The 11,807-nt window shown below is 36.5% G+C and overlaps 1 protein-coding gene across 1 annotated transcript; it reads right to left on the reverse strand.

Moving 5' to 3' along the window:
* Positions 1 to 204: 204 nt before the first annotated feature.
* On the reverse strand, positions 205 to 6,197 carry LOC131660276 (protein FREE1-like). The gene is made up of 10 exons (XM_058929488.1): positions 5,119 to 6,197; positions 4,212 to 4,298; positions 3,983 to 4,114; positions 2,398 to 2,529; positions 1,797 to 1,862; positions 1,601 to 1,711; positions 1,115 to 1,204; positions 937 to 973; positions 676 to 746; positions 205 to 576 (listed from the first exon to the last, which is right to left on the reverse strand). Exons 1-10 carry the CDS (start codon positions 6,037 to 6,039, stop codon positions 499 to 501), a joined length of 1,725 nt encoding a protein of 574 aa, XP_058785471.1. The 5' UTR covers positions 6,040 to 6,197; the 3' UTR covers positions 205 to 498.
* Between the last annotated feature and the right edge of the window lie 5,610 nt (positions 6,198 to 11,807).

An 11,807-nucleotide genomic window follows, 5' to 3' on the forward strand; every position in this document is an offset into this window, starting at 1 on the left:
TGCCACAAAGCCTAAATCTACACAAATTTCATACTAAAAGTAAAAGGCAAATTATGATTTCAGTCATAAAGCCAAATTCGGTTATTACATTATATAAAGCATTGCTTTAAGTGATAAATAATTGCAGACCAGTTGACTCTACACATAACAAGTTATCTGATTTTCAGCCTAAACAATTATATTCAGCACTAACAATTCATCATATTGACTCAAGCCCGGAATGAATTTCACATATACATCAAAGTTCAGCTTCTATTTTATACAGGACACAAGAAGATGAAAAGTTAAAAATATATAAATACCAAGCTCACAGGACAAAAATAAATTGATGCACTTAACAAATGGTCACAAAACAAGCCCAAAGATAACAAGTAAACATAAGGCAATCCCAATAGGTAATCATTAATGTGCAAGCGCTGATAGATAGGTAAAATAATTGATTTTTGAACTTGATACTTAAAGACGCCTTCCGTATCCATGTTATTTGAACTCTCAATCTCAATACGAACTCACAAGAAATGGATGCTGGCAAACTCCACACTCGATGGTCTCTGAACCTGAGGTAGGTACCTGAACCTGCAAATATTCCAAAACAAAGCCAAAAACGGAAAATGAAGATGATGTATACATACTGAGACAGAATATCAGCTGGGGAAATAAGCAATATATACAAACCTGCAGATGGACAGTGCAAATAGGACATGCAACTTCCTTCATCCGTCTTCCAGTTCCGTCAGACTTGGAACCTACAAATCAGATCGTATAACTGAGCCACAACTATTATTTTGCAAATCTTAATAAATGAAAATTTGTCTATTTGAACTAAATTGCCCACACAACAGAATACTTGAAACCTACATCCTTTGAAAAGATGTGGAAAAAAAATCTTGAGCAATATTACAACAGACTCCCAAAATTGAACCTAGATAACATTACCTGATCCTGATGTCTTCCGATTTCTCTCCAGCTCCTCCTACCAAGACATTCACCGATAAAACAAATCAGATATGCATACACAACAGAAGTAAAATTTACCGATATATTAATAAATTTAAAGCCTTCAATGGGCAATAAAAACTAGACACAGATTGTACAACTATGCCCAAAATTAAACCTGAAGTTTCCGAGCAAGATCCTCGTGACTCTGCAAAAGAGGTTTACTTGATGATTCTTTGGCACTGATCAGCCTCTGAGTCACTTCTGCCTGTGCAGTGAGATAATAAAAAAATTAAGAAGATGGCTTGAATAATTGACACTCTAAATCAATTGAAAAATAAGTAACAAAAATGAGTGGGGGGGGAATGGAAGATGCCTTTTGACAAAAAAGAGTTCCTAACTGTTATCACAGTTGATGTCAGTACTAACTTACTACCTCAGCAATTACACAAGTGAACATTTCAAAAACTATCATCTTTTCTATTATTTCCAAAGAGATCAAGAGAAAAACTGATGTAACTCAGTAAGCTGGGTGCTCTAAGAGAAATGGTAGGAGGTATAGGATGATATGCAGAGAATATTCTAGAATGAGTGGGAGAACTGTATGAAGGAAATGGTAGACCAGAGATGATATCTGAAACAAATAAAAAAATGTCACACATACCATGCATCTGTCGCAAACTCGTACTGGCTGAGCATTCTCTTCAGCAGTTAGAGCAATTCTACCATGTGTACATTTGTCGCAGAAAATATCACCACAGTTCCTACAGTGATGCTGGTACAAGCAGAGGACGTTGTCATTAGAAACACAACACAGAACATAGAAAACATAGCATGAGAAAGGAAACAAGAAAATCAACCTTGCGGTTAAAAGCCCCAAAATCAGTGCCACATGCGGTGCATTTTGTGACTGCTTCATCTGGGACCTGTACATGAAAAGAACTGGGTAAAGAGTCCAATAATGATAAGAACTAGTGAACAAGGACCCGGGTGAAACTAAATTATGATAACACAGTTGATCAATGAATTTTTACAAAAACTACATGACATTTAGAAATTTTCCAGGAGTTAATAGAGAGGAAGGCTAACATTAGATAATTAACTGGATAATAAGATGGCACCTAATATGAGCAATATTTTAGGGGTTCAAAGGTGGCTAAAACTGGGTACATCTGATTTAAATTATTTCATTTATTTGTGCAAACCAATAAAAAACATAGTTTTGAGGTATTAAAAAGAATGCAAAATACAGTTCAAAATGGGTAAAATAGTGGTTTGTTGTTCGAGTGGGTCCATATTAGAGATCACCTTATTGCACATGTTTAGTATCACAATCAACTACCATAAGATAAGAAAATTACAAATTGCATTCTAGTAAAATGAAAATGGTTTGAATGATAAAACCTGAAGATCATTTAATTAGGGAAAGGGGGAATAAACTCAAATTGCATCTATTGTTACCCAATGATCTTTTTCTTCATTGGCAGGTTTAATCATATTCATCCAATCACCAAGGCCTTTCTTTCTTTCAGTAGACTGTTCATTTGTTTTCAATGATTCAGCAGGCCTCCTGTTTCCACCCATTTCCTTGAACTGCATTAAAAAATGAGTAATTAAGACATGTATAACAAGCAGTTGTCACCATTGATAACAATATGGGGGAATTTGAAAATAGCCAAAGACCCCAAGAACAAAACAACTACAAGTGATTTAAGTGGATTAGGAACTAGGCAGGAATAATGACAAAAAGTTATTAGTATTTTAATCAATTGCAAGACACACCAGTAGAAACTGGCAGCTTTTTAAAGAATATGAAACAATGTATTAATTTTTTTGGTGATTAACGTAATTAAATTGTATATTCCATTGTTTGGTTTGCTAGGGTCAGCAGCCAAAACAATGAATTCATCATGAGAGACATGGTCAACACTATTATACGGGAATGACTATTTTGTCTAGTGATCCTTACATCAGCGTAGATTCAGTGTAAGCAACAGTGAAGCCCTGGATTGTTTTGTTTTTTCTAAACAACGTTTATTGATAATTCACATGCTCAAAAATGGATTACATTTTCATGAGATGAGACAAATTAGATAGAAAATTTGAGGTAGATATGTAACATAAAACATAATAAATTATACTCATTGGTATTCAGTCTTCATATAGAGCATCACAGGGAAAAAGCTTCAAGAAACACTTTCCATTTGTGATAACCCTACCATATGAGATGTATTTTATGAAGAGGTTCGGAGATATTCAGATCTGAACCCCGAGACTGCTTAGGAATGTTGTGACTTGACCTAATTAAATGCCTACGCGGCAAGGGATCAAGTAGGAGAAGGAATTCAGTTAGAGAAGAGATAGGGAATGTAACAGGCATGGAAAGCACGAGAAGGGATAAAGGGGGAAAATCAGGCTACAGAAGAGAAAAGATAATGTGAAGGGCGTGGAATATAAGAATATAAGGATTAGGGAGGGAGAGAATCAAGCATTCTCAAAGCAATCTGCACTTTTCCTATTTTTGTTCATTTATGTAACTCACTATAGCCCGCTTTTGTCATACATATGGCCTGTTTGTATTGGCTTATTTAAGATTATCAACAGGCATAAGTTTTGGGAAAGTGTTTTCATATGTTTATTTTCAGCTTATTTTAACTACCAATATAGCTTATGAGAACAGCTTATAGCATATATAAAAACAAATTAAATTAATTATCTTTTTCCGTAGAAATATATCTTATGTAAGCTTTTACACAAACACACAAATAAATTGTTTATCCAAACAGATCCATATTAGTACAGTAGAGGAAGTATAATTCAGATTTCATGTAGTTCCAGTCCATTAATCAATCTCATTGCTACTCAAACATAGCAAGCAGCTAAAACTAAATCCTTTCCCAAGTCAATCTCATAAAAAATACAAAAAATCAACATCTTTTCCAGAAATTTTTACTAAAATGAAACATGTTGTAACCAATAAATTAAAAATATCAAATATGAACTGTCTATCTATTGTCATAACAGAAGGATGAAATTCTTTGAATACCTGTATGGTTGCAGCAGTCACTGTATCCAAAAGTGTGTTTGTAGTGTAACTATTAGACTGCAATCTGATTCGTCTTGGCTCAATGTCTACAGGGCTCTTCGACCAAAATGCAAAGGTAGTTGAATCGAATCTCTGCGATATTTAATTAACAAAACATTATATTGAGATTGACTAGGAAAATGATCTCCCATATACAATTAAGTAACATGAAAGTAATCAAGAAGCTTACATCACATCTAGTAATGTTCTCAAGAGGATATATTCTCAAAGTCCTACTGGTATTTGGATCTAGCATTCGAAGGCCATCCAAACCAACCTGAAAGAACAGACATTAAAAAAAGTATATTCAAACCAGCAGCAATACCAAATGATATGCAAACATTCTTTTCACACACAAAATTGTCTGCATCTGAGTGAATACCTAAAAGTTTCTAATAAAATTCCCCGAACAGTTAGTGGACAAGATGAGTAATAATAATCGAACAAAGGCGTGACAAAGCCTTTTCCTCTTATTACTTTGTTTACACTAATAGAGTAATCCACTAGGCCAAGCATAATTATTATGGTTTCATATTATCAAATCTGAATGGACTAAAATTACTTCTATTATTGCTCAAGGTCAAAAACCCAGATCCAGCATTAATAAACCAACTTATACAAATACAAAAGCAGCACAGTCCACCCAGGCAGTTTTGTCAATTGCAAATGGTGGTCCATTACGAGCCAAAATAATGCCATACCGGCAGCTTTGTGGCACCGTGATAGAGGATTATGGCAGAAAAACCCACTATTGGCCTATATTTACCATTGAGGCGAGTCCAAAAACCACCACCGATATCTGCCATGGCAGATATTCGATAACACTGCACACAGGTCTCCAACAAATAGCCAGATTGCATTAATGAATATATGCCATGTTTGGAAACAGCTTAATTAAGTGCTTATGGATAAGCTATTCCTATAACCTATAAAATAGTCAACTTATGGATCATAAGTTGTTTTCCATAAGTTCTCCTAAAAGTCTCACAAAAGTTTATAATTTAATAAATAACTGGAATTGATCAAATGAAAGCAAAACCAGCAGAAGATAACACACAATCAAAACAAAATGCATCAAGTTGATATCCTCTTCATACCTGGCATAGAACATCCATTGTGCTCTGACCACCACTCTCTGCCAACATCTTGACACGAAACTTCTGCACCCCACTTTTCACATCTTCCTGAGTATCAACCTTAGGAACTGCTTTCACAATCTTACTAGCCACCGAAGATTCCTTCGGAGTATTAAAACTAATCGGTCTCCCAAAATCATCAAACGACGGCGTAGAAGACCAAGTAGAAGATTTAGAACCCGTACCACGGGCACCATAAGGTTCCACTTTTCCCCCTTGATAAGCATACACGCCATCTCCATAACCTTCATCGCCACCAGCACCACCAACGGAATCATATCTAGACAAACCACCACCACCAGCACCGCCGGATTCATATCTAGACAAACCACCATCATGACGCTTACCATATAATTCCGATCCTAAATCGGACTGGCTCCGATTAAAACTTCCTCCGTACCTGTCATCAAAATAAGCACCACCACCGTAATCAGATTTCACCGGATTCTCGTATTGGCTTTCGTATGTCGGAATCGGAGGAACAGAAGATGCGGTGTGAATGTGGGAATAAGGAGCCGGAGGCTGATTATATGAATTCGGAATAGGATTGGGATTAGGGTTAGGGTTAGGAGGGGCATAATTTGGAGGTGCTTGATGCTGATCATACGGAGGATAATATGGTTGTTGTGACGGTGGTGGTTGATAAGGAGGATTGGAGTCGAATTGAGGATTGAAATTAGGGTTTGAGGATGGAACAGGATCGGGATTATGAGGAGGATATGGAGAATAGGCAGGGTTAGGGTAATCGTAATTGGGAGTGAACGGTGGTGCAGAAGCGTAGTGGTTGGGAATTGGATCGGATTGAGGCGGTGGCGTAGGGTTGGGGTTTTGCATGTGAGGGAATTGGTAGTATGGAGCGGAGGTGTAATCTCCTTGATGCATGGTTGATTGCGGTGGAATTGATGAATTGAAGAGTGTTGTTGTGAGGTGGAAGAGGAATATTGATTTGTGTGTTTTTGGAGAAGATGATCGTGGAGAATGGGTTAGAACTTACTTCGAAACTCAGGCATAACAAACCCACTTCTCTTTATTCTTCTTCTTAGCATCTTCCCATTTTAAATATTCGTAATTATGAATTTAATAAAATAATTGAATAAAAAATGGAATAAAGCCCTAATTCTCTAACCTATTAATTAAGTTTTTTTTAACTTTGTAAAAAAAATTGTATTATTTAAAAATAATAACGATTAGGATGATTTGTTATGTTATGCAATTTTTATGGACTTTATAGTTAGTTTTTTTTTTGGTTTATCACCACCGGTTTAGTCCAATTCGGGGTCAGTTTTGGTGGTTCCAGCCTCCTCCCGATTGCAGTTGCGAGAGATCGAAACATAATTCTCCCTACCAAATTCAGCGTCAATTACCACTGAACCAACTGACGATTGGTTTATAGTTAATTTTTATGTTGAACTACTCTTTCCTCATGTGATAAAATTTGTATTGATTCTATTTTTTGTTTTATTCCTTACACTTATATCTTTTAAAAAGCTATTTTTTTATAAATGATAACATGTTTACATTAATACAAATTATGAGAGAGAGAAAAAATTATTTGAGAGATTGTATTATAAATTAATAATTTTTACTCATTTAATTTGTTACACTTATTCCATTTTTCTTTTTATTCAAATTTTTTTTTATTTAAGTCTTAAAGAATTAGATGTATTGCTACAACATTGTCAACATCTTCTCCTTTTAAAATACTTATTAAGTACGAATCACATATATGTAACAAAAAAAATATTTTGGTTTTTTCTTTGTATAATTCATAGGATTTTATTTTAAAATGAATCTTAAGACGCGATTCATCACATAATAAGTAGTGTTTACTAACCACCCCAAAAGTATTTTTCTACCATGATCAATTCAAATTGATGCATTGTTTAATCCTTTTTCATTTTAGATAATCTTAGCTACTTTTTAGAAGGCGGCAAACATGTTTCTTTTATGGGATAAGAACAATGTCCAAGTACAACGAGAGTAGTCATCCACGATTACAAAGACATAGAAATTTCCACCAAAACTTCTAGTTATGGATGGGCCAAAAAATCCATGTGCAAAAATTGTTAGGGCCGATTTGTAGAAATTATTAGAGCCGATGTGCAAAAATCCATTGCAAAGCCAAGTTCAATCAACATGTGGGAGACTAAGTGTCTTATGGTGGGCAAGTGGCACAGGTATTCAGGCGGCAGTGTCTTGCACCCGTCCTTTGCAACAGGTGGACAAGTTGGGTGTTGTAGTGGTTGTACTATGGTGTATGTTTTTGTCTTCTAGCACCTTGATATTATCCCATTGCTATTGATTCAAATGCATTCATTGATTCAAATGCATTCCACCCTGCTAGTTGGTGCCACATATGCCCTAAAATTGTGAATGTATACTCTTTGCGACTTCCATTGCATCCAACTTTCCACTTTCAATTGGGGTTAAAGCGTTGTTCCAAAACTCTCATGCTAGGCCTCATCAGAAGTCATATGTACACAACTAACAAATGCATAAAAACTAACAAAAATAGCACTTGTTGTACTCTTCATAATCTACTCAAAAACAACTAAATGCATTGAATTAAACAAGCAATAAACTAAATTAAAAAGATAAATTCAAGTGTTAAGCTTTATAATAACTCACAAAAATGTGAATTATCAGCTTTCAATTTAAATGAATAGGGCTCAGACTGAAGATCACCATATTCCCCAAGGGAAGGAGGGTTCTCCAAAACAGACTCGTCTTGCTGTGGATAAATACTTTGGGGGAGCAGACTAGAGCTGGCAAAATGGGCCGGACTAACTGGGCCGCCCCGAAAAGCCCGTAAAAACTCCAGGCTTGAACAAAAAAATTGAGCCCGCTTATCATCTGGACTTCTAAGCTTGCCCCGTAAAAGCCTCAAGTATAACCATGCTAACCCGACCGGGTTATGGGTAGCCCGCATATTTTTTATTTATTTTTTTTACAAATATTCTTACACACTATACTATAAATACTTTTTTTTTAATATTAATACAAAGTCTAACACTATTTTGAAAATATAGTCTTACCTTGTGTAGAACTCAAGATGATAGTCTTGTCTTGGTTCATTAATGGTTGAACTTTTCTCTTCAATTTATTTTCTTATCTTTAAAATAGAGAAAGAAATATATTAGACTCTATAGTTCTGCAGTAAATTTTTAACTGAGACAATGGTGCATTTTTCACCATTAAAGTCCATCCTGTTTCTTTATATTACTTGAAGAAATATACTATATTGTCACAGTTTTTTATTTAAAGCCCAACATGTTTATGAAGGAATTTTTCATTGCACCCATATAAGGTGAAAAACACCTCTGAAAACTCCAAAATATCTTTCGGATATGCATATCCGAAGGCATCCTCTTCACATTTTAAAATATTTCGGATATGCATATCCGAAAAGACCATAAACTAGTTTCGGATATGCAAATCCGAAGTGTGCTATGAGTCTTTCATTTTTTTTAAAACTACAAAATTACATTGTTATAATCGAAGCAACATAACAACTAAAATTAATAGTGCAGATATCAGATAAAATGTAATGGAAATAAAAAATACGTAGACTAGAATAAAATATCGATATCGAAATATTGTAATAGTTGTTCGGATAATTACAATATGTCAAAATATTACAACACCAAAAAAAGTCATAAATAAAACATAGGTTGTTGTTGCTGCTACTACTACTACTACTACTACTACTACTACTACTACAACTACTACTGAGTATGCCTAATGTGAACTCCATGCGACCTTCTATACGCCGATGCACCGGACGCCTCACTGACCATCCTCTGCACTATCGCAACCGCTTCTGGACCGCCCTCCTCAACGATTCCTCTGTCCAATGCCTCCTACTCAATCAACTGTATCCGTTGGCATATCGGTAGCAGATCAGTGGCATCGTCATCATCGGCCTGCTGGTTCTCCAAGAGCTCCTCATGTGCTGGCATAGGTGGACGCCCAGGAGCATCGAGTGTCTTGATAGAATGTGACACTTGATAAAACCATGTCACATATCCATCTACACGGTGCCAGCTCCTGGTGGCCCGTGTACGCCGATACTCCTCTAGCATCAACGATGCGCCTAATCCTCAAATATAGTAGTGAGATCTCGGCAGGTAATAGTGTCGGGAGTAGCCTCAAATGGAGATCTCGGTATCATCTGCACACGTCCAACCTGTCTTATGCACCGCTCCGGCATATATCTGACCATGGTGTTAGCCCCACATGCCAACCATCCGGAATATAATGCAATGCGGTTGAATGAGACAATATCACTGTAATCACTTAAGGGCGTCTAGTTGATATCATCATGAGCAGTACAATTGAGGTATACCGATATGGCCCCATTTTTCTATTCCCCCTATGGAGGACATATCGTGTAGCCCTAAGCATGGTGTCGGTGTACAAGAGATTAGGATCGTAGCCATGAAGGCGGTGGAAGTAAGAGATGATCCAACTCTAAAACACAAATATGAAAATATATTAGTACAAGTTAACAAATAACACTTTAAATGTTATATGCTTATCGGAAAAAAATTTAAATGTTATATAATTAAAAAGAAGTGAGTTGTGAGGAGTGTGCAAGAGCCAGTCAACTATCTAGTTCTCCAGTTGCATGCTTCATTCCGCTTCTGCTAGAGATATACCAGAATGGCGGTCCTCCAGTTCCAATCATGAACTGTAGACAAATTAATAAAGTACCAGAGGTAAGTCATGTCCATGTAGGTTGCACTTTTGTCCACAATGAGGGACGTGTCAACTAAGAACATGAACCAACATCGCAACATACAGGCTCGGTAGTACTCAACAAAAACCGCATCCCCCTCATCCTCGGCCCCAACTGTCGCTTCCCAGTGGTGCTTATAAATCCCGTTCAGGATGGAGAACCAGACATACGCCTCATTCGTCGTCATGCACTCATAATCGTCCATGTAAGGGTCCATAACCAAATAATCCACCATCCACTTGATGGCCTCAACCCTTTGTATCCAGGAATGGTCCAGCAACCTCCCTCTGATAGGCAGGTGGAGCAGACATGCCAAATCATGGAGTGTGATCGTCAACTCCCCAACAAGAAAGTCGAAAGACGACGTCTCCTTGTGCCACCTTTCGATAAATGTCCCCTGCATATCTGGCTAATGGTAACATATTCGGTACAGCATAAGCCGCCAAGTTCGGATCCAGCAATAACATCATTAAACCACTCAGTCTGTGATTTAAATAGATCAAATATTTTCCGCGAATGGTTCACGAATTTTATGGGCATTGTTCCTGTCACAAAAAAAAATAAGAGCGTTAGTTGTTGTTGGATCCTAGATAAATTGTAATTCAACTATTTGTAAGTAAACCGTTTAAATAAAAAAAACAACCTCGTCGTCCCAAATATGTCGAGCGGCATGGTCATGATAGTATATCAAGACAGATGTGTCTGAAGACCCTCCCAGATAGTCGTCATCCTGTGCGTCTTGAGCATCATCCTGAGCATCCTCGTCGTGCTCAGGGTGAACCTCAGGTACCTCCTCCTCTTCAAGTACCCCCTCCTCCCGACTAACCTCACGAGAGGAAGACGCTCGAGACAGGCGACTCCTCGATGCATATGATGATCTTGTAGGCGCCTCGTTCATTTGGACTTGAACTCGGACTCAATCCATCCCCGAGTCACTCCTTGTTGCGCGGCTCTCGCGTCAAGCTAAGGCTGTTTGGGTTGGCCTCCCCTATCTAAGTCGATCGGTCGATGCCTGGTTGTCAACCATTTTCCTGAAAAAATGTCACTTGTAAGTTGACTGAAACTGATTTAAAAATTAATAAAAAATTTAGAGCACATTTCAGATCTGCACATCCGAAACTGGTTAAAGGTTATTTCGGATATGCACTTCCGAAATAACCAGCCATTTTTTGGAAAACTTCCATTTCTTGTCCTAAGTCATCCAAAATTCAATTTTTTATCTAAACACTATCATTGAACTTCAAAATACACATTATCCTAACTTCTAACAACCCTAATAACAATTTTTTCGGAGTAGAAAGTAGAGGAAACTTACAATTTTTTGGAGTTTTGAGTAGAACTTGAATGAATGCTTGAATGGAATTTGTGGAAGATGAATGCTGGAATGGAATTTGGTAAAAATGTGTTTGAAGTTAAAATTTCGTGTTTGTTTGCCTTTTGTGGAGAATGCAAACAGTTGGGGGTGGCTGTTTGCGTTTTGTGAAATACCCTAAATTATTTCGAATATGCATATCCGGAAACACGTTTTTTTTAAAAAGGGTGACTTCGGATATGCATATCCGAAATATAGAGGTATTTTGGGATTTTCACCGCCGATCTGTGAATAAATATATGAATGCAATGAGAATTTTCCAATATTTAATTAATTGTGAAACTAGCTCATTAAATTAAACTTATTCATTTGCAAGTTGCAATATATATTTAGATTTTAGTTCATAGTTTATTAAAAATGAATTAATTTGTATAAATATTATAATAATATAATCAAAATTAATATTAAAAAAAATAATATTTAATATTATTTTAAATTAAAAAATAATATTATATATAATCCGGGCCAGCCCGAATAACGTACCCGTGGGACTTGGACAACTAAATTATAGTCCATTTAAATTCTGAGCTTTTTGGTCCG

Source organism: Vicia villosa, linkage group LG3 (genome assembly GCF_029867415.1).
Source record: "Vicia villosa cultivar HV-30 ecotype Madison, WI linkage group LG3, Vvil1.0, whole genome shotgun sequence".
Classification (NCBI taxonomy): Eukaryota; Viridiplantae; Streptophyta; class Magnoliopsida; order Fabales; family Fabaceae; genus Vicia; species Vicia villosa.